Consider the following 25,932-nt stretch of genomic DNA (forward strand, 5'->3'; position numbering starts at 1 on the left):
GGGGCCAGAGCCAGGAACCCTGAGTTTCTGAGCCTGTGTGTTATATTATTTCACATCTCTGTGACTCAGTTTCCTCATCTGGCAAACAGTTAGAAACTATAAACTCATTGCAGAAGAAATAGAATAACAAGTTTAATTAAGGGTTGGAGAGATAGCTCAGGGGTTAGGAGCACAGACTGCTTTTCCAGAGGTCCTGAGTTTAATTCCAAGCAATCACATGGTGGCTCACAACCATCACTAATAGATCTGATGCCCTCTTCTGGTGTGTTTGAAGACAGCTACAGTGCACTCATATACATAAAATAAATAAATATTAAAAAAGAAGTTGGGCTGGTGAGATGGCTCAGTGGGTAAGAGCACCCGACTGCTCTTCCGAAGGTCCGAAGTTCAAATCCCAGCAACCACATGGTGGCTCACAACTACCCATAATGAGATCTGACTCCCTGAAGACAACTACAGTGTGCTTACATATAATAAATAAATAAATAGATAAATAAATAAATAAATCTTAAAAAAAAAAAAGAAGTTTAATTGAAGATAGGTTTGGTGGTATACACCTTTAATCCCAGCACTTGGGAAGCAGAGGCAAGTAGATCTCTGTAAGTTTGGGATCAAACAGCTTGATCTACATAGAGAGTTCAAGGCCAGCAAGAGCCACATAGTGTGTCTTTTTTGTCTTTAAAAAAAAAAATTTAACTGAAATGGAGTATTGCTCAGTGGTAAAGTGCTTTCCCAGTATGCGCAAGGAATGAGAATCCTCCCAGTACTCCATGTGTTGCATACAATAATATTTAAGCCCACTTTTAGGTCAATAAAAACAAATGTGATTGTCAGAATTTTTTTTTTTTTTTTTGAGGCATGCTAGTGTATTCCTTTAATTCCATCACTCAGAGCAGAGGTAAGCAGATCTCTGTGAGTTTGAAGCCAGCCTGGTCTACAAAGGAAATTCTAGGACAACCAGGGCTACATTGAGAGACTCAATTTTGTCTCAAACAGAATTTTTTTTTTAAAAAAGAGAGAGATGTCTTAGACTTATTTCATGTGTATGAGTGTTTTGCATGCATGTGTATCTGTGCCCCACGTGTGCACCCAGTGCTTGTGGAGACCAGAAGCGAGCGCTGGATCTGGAGATAGATGGTTGTGACCCACCATGTGGGTGTTGGGAACGGAACTCCAGGCCCATGACTGCTTTCTATAGAGAAGGAAGCTGAGCTTCAGAAAGGTTAGAAAGCTTGCCCAGCATCACAGAGTGATCACAAGATCTGAGTTTGAGTTTCGGCGTCTGTGGATCTAAAGGAAAGGCTTGGAGGAGACAAATGGCGAAGGCGACTTCCCTGCCGAGAGGAGCTGGCTTCTAGCTTTCGAAGGCAAGTCTCACAACTCAGGCCTGTTGGCAGGACCCCAGCATGGGGAGATCAGAGCTGAGCAGTTGAGGAAAGAGGGTCCTGCATAGTGGAACCTCAGGGACTTGCTATGAAAGATGGACAGTGGTCACACAACTTCTTCCCGAGGAGGCACTTACTGGCTGACTGTTTAAAGCCCTTGGCAGAGTGGACGATGACATGAAGGAAGCCGTACAGTCCTGGAGACTCATCATCTGCAAGAGAGCAAGAGGAGGCTAGAGGTGTTGGAGACTCACCAGCTCTTCCACCCTGGGCTGGCAGGAGCTAGAGCGCAGACAGGGGTCTGTGGTCCACAGCACCACCTGCTGGCCAGTGGGACACAAGTCCATTGCTCACTGTTTTCCCACAGTGTGTGCAGCTCTAGGTAAGAAGGTATCCTTTCTGCTCAGACTGGGAGATAGAACAAATGTCTTAGGCTGGGCATTCAGTATCTTCCTCTCTCTGATCACGGCTTACTCCAAGGCTGCCCTCCTCTGCCTAATCCTTCAAAATGAAAACAGACTAATTTGAATCACTTTGTTCTAATAGGAAAGGCAAGGCTCTGAGGGAAGCCTTGTATGGGACACAAAGGTCCCCAGGCGAGCCTGAAGAAATCTGGCTTTCGAAAGTCCTTTCATGGCCTGAATGGTGGCACATGCTGTAATCCCAGCACTATCGAGAAGGCAGAGAAAGGAAGATTAGGAGGTCCCAGAGCAGATGCCATTCCATACCAGGGGAGCTGATTCTGGCCAGTCTCTAGCCTCACCTCAGCTCTCCAGCTCAGAAGCCTTCTCTAGGCCCCTGGGATCACGGCACCACTGCCAAACTCCCTTGCTTAGCATTTAAAGCCTACCAAATCTCTTTCCTGAAACCCCTGGCTGGCCTGATTTCTCATATCCCTCTCTAGTCTACCTAATGTCTCATCTTTCCCTGGTAAGCCCTTGCCCTATCCTGCAGCCTTCTTCTGTTCTGGTCGGGTGAGTTCCAGCATCATCTCCAGAATGCAGACTTTTTACTCAAACTGGATAGGGGCCAAGGAACCTGAGCCCTGGAGAGAGTATGTCCCATTTACAATCTCTGTATATCTGGCAAGAGGACAGTTTCAGCCACATTGGGCAGTGAGATCAGCCACCAGCAGCTATGCCTAGCCTCTTTGGTCTCTGTAGAAGACCCCTGGGAATGCTCTGGGAACCTGGACCTGCTGGCTGGGCAGCCTGGAGTTCCAAATCTTACCATCTTTATTGCTGGTGACAGGAATGTTGTGCACAGTCCTAAGCTTGAAACAGGATCCCGTGAGCACCTGGAGCTCCACAGAGCTCAGGACAAAGGCCTGGAGATCTGTGGGGGAAGCCGAGAGCAGAGGGAGCTTCATTATAGGTTCGAGAACCTACTGGTATCCTTGCAGACGCTTCAGGAAATCAGCTTAGTGTCTAGTGTTGGAGTCGGTTCTTTGGGCGAAGGGTAAGTCCTGCAGGTATTCACATGAGCACAGCTGTGGGTGTCGTCAGAGGTAAGAGATATATGCAAAGAGGCTCATGTGTGTGAGTGGGAAGTAAGGAGTGGAAGGACACCCAACCTAGGACCATAGATAGCCTGTCATGAATTCACTGTGTGGCTTAATTGGACCTCAACAGAGAGTAACACCCCAAGAGTGCCACCTCCCTGGCATCTTAAGGAGACTATGAGGGCTAAAGAGAGCCACTGGAGGTAACAAGCTTGGAAAGACACAAGGTCCTTGATGCCAAGAACACCTTCAGAGCAGTACGGAACCAGGCAGGACTTTACCCTTCTTCTGTAGCTTCTGAATCGCTTCTCTCCACTCCGACCTCTCATAGTCAGAAGACAGAAGAAACAGGTAACTCTGGAGGGAGGGAGAAGCAAGAGTTCAGTGCAGTGGCCACAGCTAGAAAGTCACACCCTCACCCTCTAGGTGCCCCATCCAAGCCCAATCAGGCCCTCAGAAACTGAAGGAGGAGGCAGTTAGGGTGGGGGCTGTCCTTTTTAGGAAGCCAGGTAACGAGTGGCGGTGGCAGTGCCAATGGCGGCCAGCAGAGGGCAGTAGCTTACTACAGCTGGAAGAGCATATCCAGGACTGTAGCTGAGGACTGGGAAATGGGGTTTCCATCCCCTGCCCCTGATTCCCATGGGTCAGTGCCAGAAGCCACAGGGAGTGGGCAACCTTGTGCTAAGGGAACAGGTGGCCCTCCGCCCCACTCCTCCTGACCTTTCCATTCCGATTGTGTATCCGGAAAGGGATCGTTGGGGAATTGAGCAGCAGTAAGAACTCATTCTCAAACATCTTCTTTTTGAGGCGCTCAATGGCTCGGCTCTGTCCTTTGTTGGCTTTCTGCAGGAGATGAGACATGGCTGTTTCCCCTCCTCCGAAGTTCATATCTCACTCAGCTGTGCTAAGCACGGCGTTCTCCTGTGTGCTAATCAGGCTCTCATTTGCTATAGTTCATGCGGTACTGGTATCTAGGGCCCAGATTTGCACCTCCCAAGAGCCAGCTAATTCCTAACTAACCCTCCTGCGAGCATACCATTCACATGCAACTAACCCAAGGCCCCTCTACAGACACCCACAAGCAGGCCAGACAATTAGACCACCCAACCCCCAGAGCCCCGCCCCCCAACAGTACTGGAACTACCCCAGTCCTACACACTTCCTGTCTGCTTCACCATAGAAACCCCAATGACCTAACAAGTCCTGAGGCTTTCAAGCAGCCATGCGGAAGGTAGTAAGGCTTCCCCATCACGCAATCACCGCTACTAGAAACCGTCAGACACCTTTCAGGACAGAGCCCCAGCTGTGTGTGGTGTGCATGCATGCGTTCATATATGTGTGAGCGCTCGTGTGTAGGCTCAAAGGTGATGATGGAATCGCCCTTGATCCCCCTTCCACCTTATTTTTTGAGGTAGGGTCTCCCAATCAAACCTAGAGTGCACTGACAGGGCTTAGTCTCAATAGCCAACTTGGTCTGGGGTTCCAAGTGCTGGGATGACAGGATGGCCACCCCACCCAGCCAGTGTTCACATGGGTCCTTTTTATCTGACCTGTGGCTTCTTACTTGCATGGCAAGCACTTTAAACACTGAGCCATCTCCCCAGTCCTTAACGTGTAAGTCTGGCAAAACTCTAACAAACCTCACAGCCAGCTCTGTGGCAGTGGCTCGCACATCCTGTTGGAAGAAGCTAACAAGTTTCTCAGAAGCAGCTCTAACTGAATGCACACAGCTGCAGAGACACAGGGAAGTAATGTGGACTGTAAACCCCGCTTCCTACAGGGAACGAACCAGGAACAATCCAAATACCAGGTACATGCTCGGCGGTTGAGCAGAAAATAGCTGCTAAAGGGGATCTGACGATCCAGAACTCTAGGTGTAGTTCTGTGTGAAGCTTAAAAAGTACCAGAACAGGACAGGACATGTGCTCTGGTTACACACACACACACACACACACACACACACACACACACACACACTCACTCACTCACTCACTTCAAGTTGTTAACCATGTAAGGTGGCTGATAATCACTCTTGCACTGTCTACTAAAGTTGTAAACATCTATTACATTGATGACTAGATAAAATGAGTTTTAAACATTATCAGTGTAGCCAGCAAGGTGGCTCAGAGGGTAAACTGAGGGAGTCGGGTTTTTTTTCTTCCATCGTGTAGGCCTGGGGACTGAACCCAGGTCCTCAGGTTTGGTGGCAAGTGCTTTTACCCACCATGACACCTCACCTTCCCCAAGCCACTGCTTTTGAACAGAGGTGTAAGGCTACACATTCTCTTCAGACAGCGCTTTGGCCTCATCCCATGAGCTTAGAGTTGTAGTACTTTTCCTTCCTTCCTTCCTTCCTTTCTTTCCCTCCCTCCCTCCCTTCCTTCCTTCCCTTCCTTCCCTTCTTTCCTTCCCTTCCTTTTTTTTTTTTTTTTTTTTTTGGTTTTACGAGACAGGGTTTCTCTGTATAGCCCTGGCTGTCCTGGAACTCACTCTGTAGACCAGGCTGGCCTCGAACTCAAAAATCCACCTGCCTCTGCCTCCCAAGTGCTGAGATTAAAGGCATAGTTTTCATTTCTTTTTATTTTTATTTTTTTAGTATAAAATAAAGTTTATTTTGGGACATGAGAAGGGGGATTAAGAAGGGAGTAAAAGAGAGAGTACAGAAACCAGAGAAACAGAGGAGAGAGAAAATAGTCCTTTCGGGAATACATGGGGGGCGGGGGGAGGAATGAGAGATTGATTTTCATTTCTTATGCACTTTCTAAATAGCTTTCCCTTTTTATTTTGAGTCCCCCTCCTTAAAATACTAACTTTCTAGTTTACTTTGTATAATTTCTCTACAGTGAAGTCTGTGAATATGACCCACAGGCTATCAGGTTTTTAAAAAGCTTAGAGATTCACTCTGTGGACCAACATAGACCTACCTGTGGCCGTTGTGTGTGACAAGACTCTGATTTACTTCTTAGCACATGCTTTGGCCAACTGCTGTACCCGGGTCCCCCCTCCCTGTTTAGTTCCCTTTAGACGTGTCAGTTTCTCACAAGGCCTCCTGTGTGTGCTTTTTCTCAAGAGAGCCTCTCTCATTCCTCCTCTCTCGCTTCCCCTTTCTGTAGTGTGCAATACACGCGGTTACTGAGGAAACATTCCATATTTAACGTCCTCGGCCCCCCTCAGCACTTACACAAGCAAGGGCTGCCATTCTTGCATCCTCCCTCCCCTAACACACCTGTAAGCCTGCAGCCCGCCTCTCTCCACCTCCCTTAGGACACCCAGTTCAAAACCGCCCCGGGCCATGGCTTACCTCCTTCTGGATCTCACTCTTGAGGGCAGAGATCTTCGTTTTCATGTCCTCGAGCTCGTGGTCTGGGAAGGGGTGCACCTGGGGACTGGCCTCTGACTCCTCAGGGGATGGGAACACTAAGTCAGCCAGAGGGATGTACCACTTACAGTCATACTGCTGATGCTTTCTGTAAGCAAGCATGGGAGAGGTGAGCTAGGCAGAGTAGCCTCTTCAGTGCAGAACTGCTCGCCCAGAGCAAAACAAAAAAAAACTACCCATGAAGGGATCTGCTGAGACGCACGGGAGGCAGGGACACTCCCTCTCTTGAGGAACTTTAGGCACACACTTGTGGAAGGAACACTGAGAACCACATCTTGGTCAGCCAGCAGTGATGCCAAGTTTTTCACCCCAGTGTGACTTTTAAATATCCCAAGTCACTGCGTATCAAGACTGAAGCCTTCCTGGCCGAGCTCATGTTTCCCTATCTCTTGCCTCACATCCTGCCATCTCTGCATCTATCCACAGGGAGGCTCCCAATCGCTGTCCTTTAGAGTAGAGATGGGCTATAGATTCCAATCCATAGGGAGCATACCAAGCCCTGGGCTGAGAGTCATAGAACTACACCCAAGCTGGGTCTGGGGGCACATGGCTTTAACCCCAGCATTCAGAGGCAGAGGTAGAGGCAAGTGGATCTCTATAAATTCAAGGCCAGCCTGGGCTACATAGGCAGTTCCATGACAGGCAAGGCTACATAGCAAGACTCCATCTCTCTCTCTCTCTCTCTCTCTCTCCCCCTCTCTCTCTCTCTCTCTCTCTCAGCCTAGTGGGAAAGGGTGCTATGATTACTATCTGCTGTGGAAGAAAAGCTGGACACCAGGGAGCCCCACGTCTTGTTAGCCATGCTGTAGACCATGCCCCTCAGTACTTCCCTTCCCAGCAGACACTGGGGGCTCCTGGATGCAGCTCAGGAGCACACTCCTAGTACACAGCTTTCTATTGGCATCTCTGTGGTAGTTCCTGGGAGTCATGTCCTCAACTGAAGCCCACAGTGACCTCCTCTCTTCTCCCAATTCCTCTGAGGATTAGATTTGTTCCCAGTTCTGTTCCCTTATGTTACTCTAGGGACAAAGATCTCCCTCTATAGTCTGAGGCAACATGTTTAGCATATAATAGGTTATACATGACAGAATGTATCCACTCTACTGAAAAGGGGTTGCAAGTAGTCATGTGACCTTGGGCAACTTACTTGCCTTCTCTTTAGCTTCTAACTTTGAAATAGGGAAAATAACAACCACTTTGTGAAGGTGATAGGAAGATTAAAAATAATGTATTTGAAACATGTCATGGCACCTGGAGTGGTGGAAGATCTCAACAAATGGAAACAGATGTAATGAATACTCATGGAACTGCAGTTAACAAAAACTTTGTCTAGTAAGGAGAAAATACTTGAGTAAATGATGACATGTCCACTTAATAACATGCAGAAAAGTAAAGTGTTTGGAAGGATGCAGCAGTGATAAGAAAATGCTTACGGCACGGAACGGGGAAAGCCCAAGCTGGATGAAGTAGTGGCACACACCTCTGATCGACTAGCACCCAGGAGGCAGAGGCAGGAGAGCTCTGAGTTCAAGGCTAGCCTGGTCTACATAGGGTGTTCCAGAACAGCCAGGGCTACACAGTGAGATCTACCTAATAAATAATAATCAGGTAAGTGTAAAAAACAAAAAGTAGTGCCCCGAATCAGGCATTCTATTAGTACAACTATAAGAAAAAACACAAAACCATTTTAAAAAATGGGAAAGAAATATAGTTGCAGAAGATTTATGCTTATGTTCAGGGAGGTTATTTTTTTCTGTAATATATTACAATAATAATAATAATAATAATAGCAGCATGATTTCTTTTTAGAAAAGGCTACACAGTAAAACTGAATTGAATATATGTGTGTATGGTCTCAAACTGTAACCCTGGAAGCCTTAAACTTGCTGTGACCTTACTGTGTGAGCCTCCCTACAGATATAAGGCACCACTCTTGGCTAACATGCCTGTTTTTTCTTAAAGGGGAAAACAGAAGAAGAAGCACACTGCCCAAGCCAGTTGTCCCTGACTGTGACCCCAAACCCATATCCTCACCCTGCTGAGGTCTTCTTTAGCTTGGCACACAGCAGAACATCTGTGAAGAGAAAGACATGCCGCAGCTTCCGGGAGCTCTCAGACATTTCCACCAGGAAGCCGTCCTTCACCAGCTGCCGAGTCTGAGGGAGAGAGAGAGAGAGCACACCCCCACCTGCTCAGAGGGAGGAGAGCTTTGAGGACCCAGCCTGCACTGGCTTGGGAGTCTTGATTGGACTCCAGACTCAGCCCTTTCTCAGCTGCTCTCTCCTCTAATCTCAGATTTATTGTCTGTGCAGCTAAGAGAATGGCGTCTGTCTCGTGAAGCAGTACTCAGTGTGGAATAGCACAGTGGAGGGGCACCCCATATGTGACTGACAGCCAGAAGGGGCACCCTTCCCCACAGCTCTCAGCAGTGTCCCCTGGATTAATAAAAACTCTCTGGAATAGCTTGGTTTCTCCATCCTTGGCCATGAACACCTCCAATCTCACATCTCCTCCCAATGGAGAGTTTGATCTAGTTTCAGCTTGTCTTGCTCAGCCAACCCACTCAGGCTCACCCATGCTACCTTCTCAGTGGATTCTTCAACTACGGATGAAAGACACTGGGATTTCCCCAAGGGGAGCTATAGCGATTGGGACAGTCAGAAACATTTTGGTGCTCATGAGACATGTATCGTTTCCTCCCTGCCACCCTCAGAGCTAGTGGGCTTCTCCAGAGCTGTCACCATCTATTCCAGCCTTCCCTGTGTGCATGAAACACTGTGTGACCTACATACACTATCGTCTGTGGGTGAGCATGACGAAAGGGTATGAGTTAGACAACCTGAAACTGATAGCGCTCTATGCCTTCTAGAGATTTTTTTTTCAGATATCCTCAGAGTAAAACCAACTAGTGCCATTTTCTGGGATGCTGCAAGCCAGGGCCGGGAACTGCGTACAGACAGCTCCACACCCCATTAGCCGTGCTCCAGACCCTGTCCCTCATTACTGCCTTTCCCAGTGGACGTGGAAGACTCATAAATGAAACAAAGGAGCAGAAACCCAGTCAGCCTTCCCCCTAAATGCTACTTAATTAGCTCAATTAGACTAAAGGCACTGTATCTGGGCCAGTCTGTTGACCACTGAGGGTCACCGTCTCCCCAGTTCCTCGCACTGCTTTCCCACTCTTCCATTAGGAAGCTTCCCACCCCAGGGGAGACGCAATGCCACATCTAGGTGTTTCCGAGGACATATCGTCAGCCTGGGTGGCTTAGACCATGTCCAGTACTAACCATGTCCAGCACTAACCAAGTCCAGCACTAACCATGCCCAGCACTAACCATGCCCAGCACTAACCATGCCCAGTACTAACCATGCCCAACACTAACCATGTCCAGTACTAACCATGTCCAGTACTAACCATGCCCAGCACTAACCATGTCCAGTACTAACCATGCCCAGCACTAACCATGTCCAGTACTAGCCATGTCCAATACTAACCATGCCCAGCACTAACCATGCCCAGCACTAACCATGCCCAGTACTAACCATGTCCAGCACTAACCATGCCCAGCACTAACCATGTCCAGCACTAACCATGCCCAGCACTAACCATGCCCAGCACTAACCATGCCCAGCACTAACCATGCCCAGCACTAACCATGCCCAGCACTAACCATGTCCAGTACTAGCGCTTTCTGTTGTTGGGCTCGTTGCCTAGCCCTGGACCACCAAGTATGTTCCCTAAATGTCTCCTAGGGGCTCCCAGAGAGCATCATCCCAATCGCAGCAAGGATGTGTACCAAGAATGAGGTCCCCAGAAGTCCAGCTTCTAGTGGGGGGGCAACGTGTTTAGTTTGACAGTCCAGTTAAGAATCTAGTTTTGACACTTTTATCTGGGGATCCCTGTGCCAGGCTCAGAGATTATTTTAACAGGTTATTATAGAGACCTATGAGACAACAGTCTTAAAGTTCTTTTTGCGGGGGAGAAGGGAATTGGTTTTTTCGAGACAGGGTTTCTCTGTGTAGCCTGGGCCTGGAACTTGCTCTGTAGATCAGGCTGGCCTCAAACTTATAGAGATCCTCCTGCCTCTGCCTCTGGAGTACTGGGATTAAAGGTGTGCACTACCACTGCCCAGCCAGTCATAAAGTTCTTAACCTAGAACCTGACATGCTATAGCCAATCAGGGTGGCCAAGGACAGCAGGGACAAGGGACCTGGCCGACTGTCTATTCCTCAGTCTAGTTGTGAAGCTATGCAGGGCCCTGAACTCACCTCTCCCTTGGGGGTTGTGACTGCAGTCCGGCGAGGATCAATGTCCTCGTTAATGCTAGACAGGAAATTCTGGGAGATGCGGAGAGCATCCTGAAGCAGCGGGTAGTCCGGGTGGTCCACGGGTGTGTGCTTCAACAGATCCTGAGGAAAGATGGGGGTGGGGAGTGAGTGGAGAGGAGATGGTTCAGGTTCAGTGAGAAGACAGCGAGGAACATGCAATCCTCCAAAGAATTCTGAGGAGGCGCTCTCAGGACCCACACTCTAACCCAGCCATTCCTGTGAAATCACAATGGAACAAGGGTCTGAGGGGCAGTGGTGAAGGCATTTAGTGTTCCTCTGATTTCTGCTGAACTCAGGTGACTCTTTTCCCTAGGGGCTGCGGCCAGGTGAGGCCACACCTCACCAAACAGCTGGGGAACCCTCCTCTACCCACTGTACAGCTGCTCCAGGACCCTGGAGACCATGAGGCAGGGAACAAAGCAGCAGCAAGTGTATGCCTCCTGAGGAGAATTTGGCCAAGTAGCAAGCTTAGTAGCCAGGCTATATTTAGGACACGGCCCCGTTGGCATGGTTACCATAGGCCAGGCTGGCAGAGTCAGGACCCGGGGACCCTCTCCCTTGTTCCCCAAATGGAGCCTCAATGATTTCAATGCCTTCACACAAAACTCCTAGCCCACCCACCTCTAGCCACAATGGGACATGACACTCACGTGAAGGACCAGGGTGCTCCGGGTGACTCGGTCAATTGGCTTGTACAGCAGAGCTGTAGGGAAGTCCGAGAAAGGAGACAGGACGATGAAGTAAAAACTCTGCACCATGAAGATGGGCTTTTTACCCCAACCTGTCTTGTTTCTCCAAATGAACAGTCGCTCGGAAGCCAAGAGGGTTCTGTGGCAACTCATGCCTCCCTTTTCACTCCGTGGAGAAGCCAAATAAAATAAACACACACAGCTCTGTCCACTCAGGCTCCCTCCACACCTGACCCTTCCTCTCCTCCCCCAGGCCTGTGCTGGCTAGACTCCCCTGGCCCCAGCCCCAGCCACACAGACATACCCAGGGCGGCCCTTCAGCATGCTGTGGTGCCCTCGGGACTCCAGGGTGACCAAAGGTACTTGCTCCTTTTCCAGAAGGACACCTCCCACCTGTCAGTCACTCTCAGGCACTTCCAGTCTCAGGACTGACACGGAGCCACATGCTGCATTCATTCCCATTCACACACTTGGCCTCAGCTCTGTGAGAAAAGACTCCTTATGCCCTCAAGCCCGCTGACAAAACAGGATAGGCCTGAGGGGCCAACAGGCAAGGCAGATCGCACTCCATCCCCAAGCCTGTGGCAGACTGAGGAGCAAGGCTTCCTGAAGGAATCTGGGTGCAGTCTTGCTACAGAAGCCCCAAAGAAGCTGGAGAAAATGCAAGGCCAGGCAGGTCCCATGTGCCACACTCTACGGTGACCCAGACATTGAAAGGCAATTACTCAGATTCGTCAGGGACTGGTAAGAGGCTGCAGCCAGCAGCCTAGCACTTCCTATGGACTGCTCTTCCCAACCTAGGGCTGGATATTCAAATGCTGGGACCATGAAGTTTGCCTTCCTATCACAGGTACTGTAAAAGGCAGGATGTTAGTTGAAGAAAAAGGATCCTGAGTGAATGTCCCACAGACTATGACCAAATCCTAAATTCCTTACATGTGGACAGTCCCCAAACCAGTCTCCCAAAGCCCTAGATACCTCGTGAAGTGTTAAGCAATCACTTCAGGGAACACCCTGGTGCTCTGGTGATGTATGCTAAATGCCCTATCTGTAGCCCTTGTTTGCTTGGCTGCCCATTAGGATCACAGGCAAGCTCTTAAAAGAAACAGATGTCCCCCTCTACACTTTATCGACTAAACCAAGATCTCCAAAGGATTAAAAAAAGGCTATTTTGCTGAGATGGATATATATCAGCAGCTGACAACTGCTGTTTTATTCCCGTTACTCTTTTGCAGTTTTCTTTCTCTCTTTCTCTTTCTCTCTCTCTCTCTTTCTCTTCCTCTCTCTCTCTCTCTCTCTCTCTCTCTCTCTCTCTCTCTCCTTTTTTTGTTTTTTGAGACAGGGTTTCTCTGTGTAGCCCTGGCTGTCCTGGAACTCACTCTGTAGACCAGGCTGGCCTCAAACTCAGAAATTCGCCTGCCTCTGCCTCCCGAGTGCTGGGATTAAAGGTGTGCGCCACCACTGCCCCGCTGCAGTCCTTTCTTAACCAGCCATTTCTAGCAGGCCCCCGATAACCCACAGGGGATGAAATGGGCCGATCCATGGGTTTAGGGTGTACCGGGACAGTGAGAGCCAGGCTTGGCCGTGCACGTTGGGTCTCATCTCTGAAGATGTCTGAGGCCCCACCCACCTGTAGCTCAGGCATCTACACTGCAGTGCGAGAACTCACACTAGAAACACTGAGACCTTGGGGCGGGCACAAGGTCAACAGACACAGGCTGGGGTGGGCCCCGAGTCCCCTCCCCCAGGAAAGCTGACACTGAAACATCAGCTTCTGCAGCCCTCTCTGGGTCCCAGGAGGAAAAGGTTTCTGACTAAGCTCAGAAGTCTGCAGAAATGGTGGATCAGGTTTCAGGGAGGTATTAATATACCTGAAGTCACCTCAAGAGTCCATCTGACAGGGCCGTGGAATGAATCCTGCAGTTTTGGTCAAGGGGGGATCAGGTGTGTGGGAGGAAATCAGGCCAGGAGAGGTAACCCCCCCTCCCTGGTGCTTTTGTGGCCCTCCCCCACCCTCCTCCACACCCCTGGCTTCTGAGTGGTCCTCTGTGCTTCACAAGCCCCCACCTATTTTCTGTTCCTAGGCTCTGCCCATTTTCTACTCTTGTATCATGCTTTCCCCTCTCTTCCTGGGATAGGTGCCACCAAACACAGTGTCTTGCTCATCTTTCTCCCTCCTCCAGGAAGCCTTCCCTGACTATACCTTTATAAACACCAAAAGTCAGAACACCATTATGAACAAGCTGGTCTCCTATCATGTGTCACGGAACTGCCTTACGTACACTGTTTCCTGTCACTAAAAGTGAGCGCAATTTTCACTAGCTCAATTTTATGGTGCAGAAACTCAGGCACAAATTACTTGCCTGAAATCACAAAGCTGTGAAAGATATATGGGATTTAAATTTTGGTTCACCCATGCACTTACAATTGGACTGCCTTCCTCAGAAGAGAGTGGCCAATGGAACTCCACATATAAGAGTTCTGGAAAAGACTCCATCTAACCAGGTGAGTGCTTGCTGCAGAGCTAGTTCCTCAACCTACTCCCCACTTTGAAGCAGACTTCAAAGATTATGGAATCATGTGGACCAAAGAGCCCCTGGGCTCCAGGTCTCGGGTCTGCTTCATCAGGACTATTCCTTCTAGGGAGGGAATGGGGATCAGAGAGCCGATCCTTTCTCCTTGTTAGAAAATCAGCACAGACATGTAACTGGCCCCTCAACCAGGCCCTGCATTTCTTCCCTGACCTCTGACAGGCCATCAAGTCCCACTGTTCCCTGGGTTCCCCCAGCCTGTCAGAGTCAGCTAACCGGCAGCACAAAGGCCGTCTCCACCATGAGCACCAGACACAGAACAAGCCAGGGAAGATGAAGGGACCGTGGTCCTGAACAGCTCCCTAACATACAGGCCTCTGGGAAAGAACTGGAAAGCTCATCTATCATCTTTCCTCCAGCAAACTGCCGCCCCCCACTCGGTTCCTGTAAGAGGAGCCCCAGGTTACCACGGAGATAGGCAAGCAAAGTGACTGAGAAGGGTAAAGACAAAGCGCCTGGTAGGAGGGAAGAGGAGAGGTCCGTAACCAGTCTCTTTGACACACATGGGCTTACACGAGCCCCTCATTCCCCGACAGAGGTGGCTTAGGTCACCCCTAAGGCACTTCTTGCCTTAGAGAGTAGGGCCACCAGGTCTGGATAACTCCCTGCATGCACCTCCTCTGTATCCTATGAGGAGGAGCCTGGCTGACAGCATGCGCCTGTCCCAGGACACCTCCTCTCCCCAGCTGAAGGAGTGGCACAGAGGATGCTCCAGATTCCTTCCTCTGAAGTGGGTGTGTGACCTTCACAAAGCAGCAGCCGGCCACACCCCCTTCTCACGTGGACCTTTTGCACTGAGTGCTGGGACCTGGGCTCGGGTCTTTAGGGGCTGGAAATGCTGCTCCCGAAACCAACCAGCTCCTCCCTGCTCTCCCAGAGCCACCAGAGAGGAGGCAGCATGTGCACAGAGCACACAATACCCTTGATGCTCAGCATCCTCCGTGCTCACGAAACAAAGAAACTCCCTCTTGCCCCGGCTGGCACTCTCTTGCCTTGAGGTGCAGCTCTCCAGACTCTGTCCCTCTCTGCCCCAGCTGCTCCTTGCCCCCACCTCAGGCCTGAGGGGATAGCCTGTCACTTTCCTTAGCCTCTTCAGGAAGTTGCTCAATGCCTCTCATGCATATACATGCTAAGCCACCAGTTCTACACACTGCCTCAGGAGGACCTGGACCTTTCTAGCCTGGTCCTTCCATTTCAGAGATACTCAGTACAGCCCCTGGATTTCAACTCCAGGCTGACCACAAAGCAAATGTAAGTGAGTTCAACAGCACGACCGTCCTCCCTTCCCTGCAGCCCCTAAATCCCGCTGACCATATTAAAGTCCTTTCTGGTCAGCCCCCAGATGGCTTAAGGCATGCCACTTCCCACGGAGGGGCGCCTGGGTTACCATAGGTGCAGTTACAGCAGAAGCGAATGATGAGCAGGATTTCCATGGCAGCCTCTATCCTTGCAGCAGGGACCTGCAGCCATTGCTCCAGGCTCCTGGCTCTCCTCAGCAGGCCGGCCACTCGGCCACCTTGCTGGCTGCTGCTGCTGCTGCTGCACAACCTCCAGAATCAAGCAGCCGCTTCCTTCCTTCCCGAGTGCTCATCCAACAGGGGGAGGGCGGGAGTGTGGAGAGGCAGGAGGAGGGAGGGAGGGGAGGAGGGAGGAGGGACCAAAAGCTTGCTGGCATCCTAAGGAGGAGCACGTTTGTAGCTGGCCTGATGCCTAGGGAGGAGAGGCAGCACACACACACACACACACACACACAGAGTGAGGCAGGGAGGCTACCACATTCACATAGCTCACAGTTCACTGAAACAAAGGAAGAGAACTGTAGTCCATACCACTCCCCAAACAAAGTACCTTCCATGGTGACTGATGTATGGCTGTCCTTAGAGTCCTTGGGCCCTTTCACTTTGAGTTCCTGTGAGAGAGAGGAGAAAAATCACTACCTGTCCAGTCCCCTAGCTTCCCTCTCTTATAGCAGAGCTTGCTGAGAAGAGGGGCTCTGAAGCCAGGGCGTGAGTAACAAGAGGCAAGAAGGCAGACTCTGAGAACCAGAGTCAGGACTGATTGCTAGAAAGTACTGTGGCAAAATAAATCTCCTAAGACCTGCCCTCTGATGCCCTTGCCCCTGGAGGATGAGTGTGGCCAAAAGCAGAGACCCTCCCACTGCCAACCAACCCTCAGGGATGGGTACACACTAGCCCCGGGAGGACAGGACTGAAGTCAATATGCACTAGGTATGCCAGCTGACCTTTGGGAATGAACACCCCTGAGCTGTGGCAGAGGGGGTCTGCACCCCTGCACAATAAGCAGAGAGGAGATGCTTGAGTCCACAGGGCAGTCCAGGCTGTACCTCCCCACACAAGGACTAACACCGCCCCCAGCCCTGTTGACATGCCTTACTACCTCTCCTGGAACCTATAACAGGTGACCCAGGAGTGAGTGCTGGAAAGACTTTGATCATCAGATCAAAACCTCTTCTATCTGCTTTAGAGGAAGAGATGCCCCAGCCTTTGCCAACAGGACAGTGGCTGCAACTGGAGCTGAAACGCAATCCTTATTGAACCAGAGCCTAGCTAGAAGAGTCATGTCCTGAGAGACAAGGGGCCAAGGTGAGGCCAAGGTCAGATGCCCAAGTGGTACTGCTTGCTCTGCCTGGAGGAAGGCAAGGCCCACACAGTAGAAGCTCATTTCCCACTCCGTCTCCAGCTGTTTCTAGACAGAGGAAACCCCCAGGAACTGAGCTTGGCACGTGGGGGTTGGGGGGGGGACCTCAGCTTCTCTATGAGTCTGTCTCTCACTGGTGCCTGGATTCCCTGCTTTAAGGGATTTTGGTCCACACCCCCTCTGGTGCAGCCTAGAGGTATGAAATCACTGCTGCTGCAGAGGAGAAGGGCCTAATTGCAGTAATTAAGTGGCAGCGCCAGCAGGAAGCATCAGCGTCATCTTACTGAGTGAGTCAAGATGAGCTGCCACCTGGCAGAGGGCCATGGGTCTGGCTCTGTCCTTTGGAACAGGCTTTGGGGGTCGGTTGGGGGAGCTTAACGCATGGATACATCAGAGTGGATGCCGGGGGGGTGCTTATGCATAGATGCACGGAGAAGAAGCAGTCAGCCAGGCTAAGAGGAGACCGCGCAGTTTCTGGGCCCTCTGGGTACCCAGGGCCATAGCAGAGCCACTGTGAACACGCACCAGGGAGACGAGCTCATTCCCAGAGAGGGCTGGATGTTGAGAGGAAACATTGAATCTCCAGACTTAGGACTTTTACCAAGAGGGACATCCCCACCCTTGTCCCGTCTGTCTTCCCACAGGGTCCCACAGCTGGGGTGTGAGAAAAGAGGCTGAGCTTCTTCTCAGAAGAGGCCTTCTCTCTGTGCTTCCTTCCTGTGTCCTTCTAGAAACTGAAAGGAGCGCGTGTTTCCAGAGGTGAAGCATCAGCTCCATGTTGCCTGTACACCACACCTCCAAGCTCCCATCTGCTTCTCCTAATAATCAAATTGTTACAGTCCCCCCATCCCCTTTTTAAATGGATTTTTATTTACCTATTCAGGCACACACACTCTCTCTCTTCTCTCTTCCTCTCTCTCCCTCCCTCCTTCCCCCCTCTTTCTTAAGACAGAGTCTCAATATCTATATAGCCTTGGCTGGTCTAGAAGTGGCTACATAGACCAGACTGGCCTTAAACTAACATAGATCCACTTGCCTCGGCTTCCTGAGTGCTGGGATTAAGCAGCTCTCCTAATTACATGTTCACCTCCACCTGTCCAACTACTTCGTGATCTCTAGACTGATTGTGGCTTCGGTAAGATCTGCAATCCCAGCAGTTTCGAGGACTGATGGGTCTCCCTTTTGTAGCACTAAAGCCAAGGGAAGGGGTACTTCAAGGCAAGACTTCCAAAACTACAGAAGTACCCCCTACCTCTAGCTTCCTCTAAAGCGGAGGCTCTCTCTCTTGTCCTGAGCTTGAATGGGTGCTGCTTCCAAAGCTAGTGGCTTGGCAGTGTCATGGGAACCTCTGGATACAGAATGAACTGAACTGAAGAGTCCTAGCCTCTCCCTGCCACTTCCTAGATAGATGCACCAAAGCCACGTGGGGCATGGAGATGCACACCTGTAACCCTAGCACTCAAGAGGCAGAGGCAGGAGGCCAGCCTGAGCTAAATCATGAGTTCCAGGCCAGCCAAGGTTACATAGTAAGACCTTGTCTCAAAACCAAAACAATAACAGCAACACAAGAAGTGCCAATGGCAGGTGATTTCATACCTCTACCATGCATGTACAGGAGGGGAGGGCTTAGCTGCCAAGCAGGGACAGGCATGTTCCTGGCCAAAGGGGTCTAGGGCTTCTGTTCTTAACTGAGCCTGGTTGACTCCATGAGACAACTGCAGTCTCATGTGCTTAGCACCTTCCTTTCTTTTTCTTTTTCTTTTTTTTGGGGGGGGGCGGGGGGGGGTTGTCAAGGCAGGGTTTCTCTGCATAGCCCTGGCTGTCCTGGAACTTACTCTGTAGACCAGGCTGGCCTCGAACTCAGAAATCCACCTGCCTCTGCCACCCAAGTGCTGGGATTAAAGGCATGCGCCACCATTGCCTGGCTTTGCTTAGTACCTTTCAAAACTACTTTGTCTAGAGTTTCTGATAGGGGCTGGAGAGATGGCTCCATGGTTAAGACCTCTGGCTGCTCTTCCAAAGGTTCTGAGTTCAATTCCCAGCACCCACATGGTGGCTCACAACCGTCTGCCATGGGATCCGATGCTGTCTTCTGGTGTGCCTGAAGACAGCGACAGAACTCATATACATAAAATAAATAAATAAATCTTAAGAGTTTCTGACCATAAATCAAAAGCCTGTCAGAATATAAAACTCCTGCTCCTGACCCACCCTCCCCTCTTGAATCAGCAGATCTGGGCCATCAGGGTACACACCTATAATCCCCGAACTCGGGAGACTGAGGAAGGCAGACTGGCCCAAGCGGCACAGAGTGAGAGAGGACGCTCAGGGACAAGAGAGAAGAAAAGGGTTGAGCTCTGAGCCTGGACATCTGCATATTAAATAGTAGCCCTGGTGATTTCTTTTGTAAAATTGTATGTGTACACGTGTGTAACATATGTGTGCATATGTCCACGTGACTGCAGGTCTGAGGAGGCCAGAGGATCAGATCTGCAGCTGGGACCCCAAGTGCTCACCCAACCTGGGTGCTGGGAACCCAACTTAGGTGTTGTGCAAGACAGTAGGAGCTTTTACTCGCCAGACCATCGTCTTTCCACCTCACTCCCATCAAGATGTGAGATGAGCTGGGCAGGTCCAAACAGCTCACTCCACAGGAGAGGAAACAAAGGTCAAAGGTTGGGAAGTCACTTGGGAAGAAAGTTGCCCCCCCACCCCCTTATTTTTTTTTCCTCCTCCTAGTGCCACTTTCTAATCTGAAAAAAATTAAGTCAAACCAATCAATATTCTTATATTAAGAGGAAAAATGTCAGTTGCAAGAAAGCAAATGTCAGGCTGAGCATTATTGTGGTGAACAGCTTCCCTGGGGCAAGAAAGAGAGGAGCGCCATAGACTCAGAGGCTTCTCAGCCGGTTACCAGGGCCCAGGGTGGATGGGGGGGGTTGGTGGGAGGGAGAGCTACCTACCTCAGAGATCTTCTGGAACTGGTTGTTGGACTGGCTGCACTTCTCGGCTGTCTCCAGAGCGACTTTATAGTTATCCACAAATGCTTTGTACACGCCAAGCTGGCTGGCCTGCAGGGAGGAGACAGAGGAAATGAGGAGGAGCAGGGGGTGAGAGTGGGATGGAGAGAGGGTTGGTGAACGGCTGAAAGCTTAACCCGAGCTCCTGGAGCCCCCTTAGCACTCAGAACCTCTAACTTAGCTCCAAAGGGTTTGCTGGAAACCAGGGGAAAGGCCGAGATGAACATATTACAGTATCCCTTTGAACTTGACAGTTTCCATGGAAACTGGCTCAGCCAATAAGGGTAACAAGGTGGTACTGAGCAGGGAAGGCAGGGCAGGGCTTTGTTAGCACGCCAGAAATTCAACTTATCCCAACACTTGGTTTTATGCACTGCTGTTCTTTGTTTTGTGTTTTGTTAGTTTTCCCTTTAGCACCATCAAGGTCTCCCAGGGAGGGCTCGAGGCTTCTCAGTGCCTTACACCTCTTCCACATCTTGTAATCAAACAGCAAGGGAGACAGAGCAGCAGGGTTGGCGCACGTAGCTTGCTCAGCCCCTGCTCCGTACCGAGTCCCTAAGGTCCTGTTCCACCTTCTCAGCCTCCAAGGAGCCAAAACCCCTGCTCACTATGCATCTAATGCCAGCTGGACCCTAACATCTGTCTTGACAGGCAAAAGCCTCGCTGCCCTTAGGATGCAAGGATGGGCCCATCGCCCTTTCTTCTAAAAGGAAAACTGAGGCTTGCTAACTTAATTACTTCAAGTATTTATGACAACCCTTCTCTGGGTTAGGTAAAAGTATTCCTCCTGAGAGAACAAAGAGATGGCATGCAAATTAAAGCTATACTATGTGATGCCACGTCCATTTGAAGAGTCAAACTTTAGAGTCTAATAGCGCTGTGCTTTGGTTCCAGCCCTCAGACTCTCGTGTAAGTCAACACAATTAACTTGTCAATAACTAATCAGACTGACCACAGGCACAACTTCAGCCTAGGGCTTAGCAAGTCTACCATTAACATAAGCCACAACATCATGTTGTCTAATACAGCGGTCATGAGTCACACATGAATACTGAACATGTACAACATGGCCACTGCGAACTGACCGATGCATGCTACATGTATAAACTCCACCCTGGGAGCAGAGGCAGATAGGTCTCAAGGCTAATATGGTTTATATAGCCCCTTCCCCAGCCAAGAATACACAGTGAGAACCTGGCCCAACAAAACAAACAAACAAAACAGCAACAACAACAACTCCACATTGGATTCCAAAGACCCGGCATATAAAAGAGTTTATAAATTATCCTCTGCATACACATATCCTTTTTCATTTTTTTTTTGAAACAGGTTTCATGCACTCCGGGCTGACCTCAGACTTGCTATGTAATTGAGGATGACCTTGAACTGCCGACTCACTTGCCTCCACCTTCTATGTCCTGAGTACAGTGCACACCACCATGCCTAGCCTTCCCGTAGATTGGTTCTTTTTTTTTTTTTTTTGGTTTTTCGAGACAGGGTTTCTCTGTGTAGCCCTGGCTGTCCTGGAACTCACTTTGTAGACCAGGCTGGGCTCAAACTCAGAAATCCGCCTGCCTCTGCCAGGAAGCACTCTTAACTGTTCAGCCATCACCCCAACCCTTTAAACATTTTATTACCTGTATGTGTATGATGGGAGTGTGTGCAAGTACCCACGGTGCTGTAGCAGCAGGCAGGCCTGAAGACAATTTTCTCTCAGGGGCTGGAGAGATGGCTCAGCAGTTAAGAACACTGGCTGCTCTCCCGAAAGACCCAGGTACAATTCCTAGCACCCACAAGGCGGCTCACAACTGGCTCTGACTCCAGTCCCAAGGGATCTATAACCTCCTGTAGCTTCAGCTGTCAGATGCCTGGTGCACAAACATGCATTCAAGCAAATGCTCATATACATAAAATCATCAGGAGTCAGCTATAGCCACCATTGTGTCATCCAGGGCTTGAGCTCAGACCATCAGCTATTAGCCACTGAGTCAGCTCACCAGCTCTGTATGCTGTGCGTTCCTCTCCCTTTCTCTCTGGTTTTATGGTACTGCCCTGATAGCCTCAAACGCCTGCGTTCCAGTGGTCCTTCTGCTTAGTCTTCCTGGTAGCTAGGAGAACAAGCAGGCATAGCCACACCCACCTTGTATTTGTTTGTTTTCTGGGTTCCTAGAGATAACCCCAGAGCATTGGGGATAGGAAGCGACCACACTAGCACGAGCTACTTCCAGTCTTTATTTTTACTTTTAAAAACTGTGGTTCCTGATTGGGAACACAGCTCAGTGCTAGAGTTTGCCTATATGTGTGAGGCCCTGGGTTCAAACCCAAGCATTACTAAACAAACAAACAAACAAACAAACAAGCAAACAACAACAACAAAAAACATGGTTACTAGGACATTTCAAATTATATATATGGGACCAGCAAGATAGCTCAGCAGGTAAATAGCTTGTTGCATTGAGTTCAGTTCCTGAACCCAAAGAGAGAATCAACTCCTGAAAGTTGCCCTCTGGCCTCTACACATGCACCATGGCTGCCCCCCACCCCCAATCTACACTCTCTCATACACATTAATAACTAATGAAATAATTAAAAACTGGATGTGACTCACAACCTATTTCCATTGGCTAGTGCTGCTCTTGAAAACCCTGGACATGTCTGTACCCCGGGAGACCTGAGCAAGGACACTCACAGTAGGAGAGGTGGAGCGAATGTTTTCAAGCACAGGAACTCGGACAAACACAGCTCAGATAAATGAACACGCTCCTCAGAGCAAACGTGACCAGACTGCAACATGTATACACACTGACACATTGTAAAAGTGCATGCAGTTCCATGAGGATATGAAAGCATCAAACATACAAACCGCAATCTACACGGCTCCACATCAAATCCCCGCCACGGTGCTTCGGGAGAAAGGGGTGAAGGAGGAGCAGACTCGCCTTTATTTGTAATACTTTGGTATTTTGTTTTGTTCGCTGTTTATGAGACAGGGTCTCATGTAGCCCAGGCTAGTCTCATGTTCCCTCCCTATGTAGCCAGAGATGACCTTGAGCTCCTGACCTTTCTGTCTCCACCTCCCAAGTGCTGGCATTAACAGATGTGCACCACCAGGTAGGCCTACAGTTGGCCCCTCTTTTTACTTTCCATTCTAACACAAGGTCTCACTAAGTTGTGCAGTCTGGCCTTGAACTTGCAATTCTCCTGCCTCAGCCTTTTTTTTTTTAAATTAGAAAGTTTTACTAGAGGAGGGGCTGGCAAGATGACTCATCAGGCAAAGGTGCCTGTGCCACATAAGCCTGGTAACCTGAATTTCATCCTCACAGTCCATGTAATGGTGGAATGAGAGAGCAGATTCTATACACGCATCCCAGCTCACCCATACACATTATGCATACACACAGTTGCAGCTGCTGCTGCTGCTGCTGATAGTTTTATTAGGGAGGAGGAGGAGGAGGAGGAAGAGGATGAAATAGAAAAATAATGGAGAGGGCTGGTGAGATGGCTCAGTGGGTAAGAGCACCCGACTGCTCTTCCGAAGGTCAGGAGTTCAAATCCCAGCAACCACATGGTGGCTCACAACCATCCGTAACAAGATCTGACTCCCTCTTCTGGAGTGTATGAAGACAGCTACAGTGTACTTACATATAATCAATAAATAAATCTTTAAAAAAAAAAAAAAAGAAAAATAATGGAGAAAAGGAAAGGTTTGGTATTTCTCTGACGACCCTCATCTGTTACGCTGAGAGCTGCAGACACAGTTGTCTACTACATTATCCTCAGATTTCCTGCTTTAAATTTTTTCCCAATGAAGTAGCAACAGAACACAGCTGCTGCAGGCGGGCGTCCTTGGGGGCTTCTGCCAACCAAGGTGCTAGTGATAGACACTGCTCCTGTGGCCCCACAAGATCAATCTGTTCCCTGAGAATCCTTGTTCCTTCAGGACACAAAGGCTGGGCATGTGCCAGGGGCAGGTCCCTGGAGCCACCCAGGGAGGAGACAGAAGCTGGTGAGGTTGCCCTTGGGACCAGGAAGCCAGAGAGGAGGGTGTGAACTAGGGTGCTGGGGAGGCCCACGCAGTGCAGTGTCAGAAGGAAAAGCTCCCGGGAAAGGGGCAGAGGGGTCTAAGTGCACTTATCTCCAGGGAACCCTCAGCCATAAGTGCTCTACAGCACAGAGATGTCCCAGACACTTCCATAACCAGCACTGATCACAGTCTTCCAGGAAGGGCTCTAGTACCCTCTATTCTCTCGCCTTCTTTATCTTTTCCTTCTTTGAGACAGGGTCTCCTATATCCCAGCCTGGCCTCAAACTCACTACCTAGCCAAGGTATGAACTTCTGATCCTCCTGCCTTTGGCTTCCACAGTGCTAGGATTACAGGTGTGGCTAACCACACCCAGTTTTATTTAGAGCAAAGGACTGAACTCAGGGCTTTCTGCAAACTAGGCAAACACTCAAGCAGCTGATCCCCCGACCCCCACCCCCATCTCCTCTGTTACCACGAGAAAAACAAAGCACGAATACCTGTGTTGCTACCCTCTTGTGACCCAGAAGCCACCTGTGTGCAGTGGTCACGGGCCATGCCAGGTACTCTCATCTCCATAGTTACCCGAGGCTGGAAGACCAGAGGCCCAGCCTGCCAGGGTCATTAACTGGGAAGCGCAGGTTGCTTGGAAACAGGAGTTTGGCACTGGAATGATCTCATAAAACAAACAGCAGAGATGCTAATTCTCCTCTCTTGGTAATGGATAATCAAATACCCAGAGACTTCAGCCGAAATAAACTGCCTCCAGATGCCTGGCTTGCCCTGGCTCCACCCAGGCCTCACACAGCAGGCAGCCTCAGGGTGGCAGACAGCAGTTCATGATGCTGGGAGGGGTGGTGGCTGGGAAGCAAATTCCTAACCAGACCAGTGGCGCTGAGACCAAGGGGACTCTGAGTCAGAATGATACAGACAAATTGATAAGGCTATGTAGGCTCAGGCCTGTATTCCCAGCACTTGGGAGGCTGAGGAAGAAGATCTGCTTCAAGTTCAAGGTCAGCCTGAGTTACGGAGACCCTGCACCAAAACCCAACAGAAATATCAAACTGGAGAGCTCTTCCATTCTGCTCTGCCTACCTGCCCTCTCAACAGGGCTTGTGTTCTGTATCTGTGAGGGCTGAGTAGAGGCAGCCCCCATATCAATCACCTCAGACTTCTGTGGACAGGGAAAGATCACCAGGGGAAGCAGCTGGGTCCCCAACTACCAGAACTATAGCATTCTGGGAAACAATGCCTCATGATTTCCTCTTCCTAAAACAGCAGTAATGAGAACAGCAACAGCAGCAGGCATTTTCAGGCATCAACTCACTCCTGCAACCATCCAGGTGGCTACTGGTACCCCTCTTCACGGAGAAGGAAGCTGAGAACAGGAGGGTAAGCTGTCACAGGACCACCTATGGCAAAGCCAGGATTCAAACCCAGCTGTGACGAGCTCTGGTTGTGCTTGTCCCTACAACACTTGTGGCCTTGAAAACATGGCTGTCAGGATACAGGTATCACCTTCAACATTCAAGTTCTCTCCAGCCCCAAAAAAGTTCATAATGTGTCTATCAATCCACTCATTTGTTCATCTAGCAGTGGAGTCCATTAGTTCTGGGAGTCTAATGAGAAGAAAATACAAACTGTTCCAGAGTTTACACTGGTGGGCACAGTAAAGATGGGAAAGACAGGTGCATTTTAAATAAGTGTTCATGAGGGACAAACATGGGGCCTGGAAAGGCTTTTCTGAGGTCATTCCAACTTGGGCACTGATGGAGAGAAGCCAGGTAAATGGGGAAGACCATTTACGGTCTACAGAGGTCAGGAAGTGTTTTGGTCTAAGCAGGCTCAGGCAGAGCTAAGGGGGAGGGTGTCATGGAAGCCTTAGCAACAAGAGGACTTCTGTGAACATCCTCCAACATTAAACCTGTGCTCTTCTCCTGTGAACAGCAGCAGGTAACACCGGCTGATACTCTCTACTCTGGAACCAACTGTTAGTTAGGACCATATCCAGCCAACTGCTTCACTTTGTAAAGGCAGCACTGGGATGCAACAGCCTTCCAAGGTCTCAGGTAAGCGTCATCCTCCTGCAGCCTCCTCACACACTTCTCTGTCCATGGAGTGACAGAGGGACCTGCGTCCTGGCAGAGGAAGCTCCATTCCAGTGCTCAAAGGACTCCCATGCAGACAAAGCCAGCATTCCCCAGGAACATTCACACACAGGACCTGGCTCTGCCGCTCTCTCTAGAAGCACTTTCAAGGCTCCACTAGGATGGGGGCTGGGGTTGAGGATCCAAGTCCAATTGCCCTAAAGAACCCAGGTCCAGACCGGCCTCCAAGGGCTTGGAGGTGACCCAGGCC

At 49.9% G+C, this 25,932-nt stretch overlaps 1 protein-coding gene across 10 annotated transcripts in view; it reads right to left on the reverse strand.

Moving 5' to 3' along the window:
• Positions 1-25,932, reverse strand: part of Abr (active BCR-related gene) — a 206,593-nt gene that overhangs the window by 36,262 nt on the left and 144,399 nt on the right. For 8 of the 10 annotated variants that reach the window (XR_003949222.1, XR_003949224.1, XR_003949223.1 and 5 more), the window contains 10 exons: positions 19,496-19,603; positions 15,723-15,783; positions 11,245-11,297; positions 10,535-10,675; positions 8,300-8,421; positions 6,188-6,353; positions 3,607-3,729; positions 3,168-3,243; positions 2,616-2,720; positions 1,523-1,597 (listed from right to left, as the gene is read on the reverse strand). Coding sequence is in view for 6 of the 10 variants with exons in the window: in NM_198894.2 (NP_942597.1) it covers positions 1,523-1,597; positions 2,616-2,720; positions 3,168-3,243; positions 3,607-3,729; positions 6,188-6,353; positions 8,300-8,421; positions 10,535-10,675; positions 11,245-11,297; positions 15,723-15,783; positions 19,496-19,603 (1,030 nt within the window). In the remaining 4 variants the exon portion in view is untranslated. Of the gene's footprint in view, positions 1-1,522; positions 1,598-2,615; positions 2,721-3,167; positions 3,244-3,606; positions 3,730-6,187; positions 6,354-8,299; positions 8,422-10,534; positions 10,676-11,244; positions 11,298-15,261; positions 15,473-15,722; positions 15,784-19,495; positions 19,604-25,932 lie in introns of those variants that run through there. The other 2 variants (NM_001291186.1, XM_030245470.1) reach the window with 2 other exon arrangements.

Source organism: Mus musculus, chromosome 11, assembly GCF_000001635.26.
Source record: "Mus musculus strain C57BL/6J chromosome 11, GRCm38.p6 C57BL/6J".
Lineage (NCBI taxonomy): Eukaryota > Metazoa > Chordata > Mammalia > Rodentia > Muridae > Mus > Mus musculus.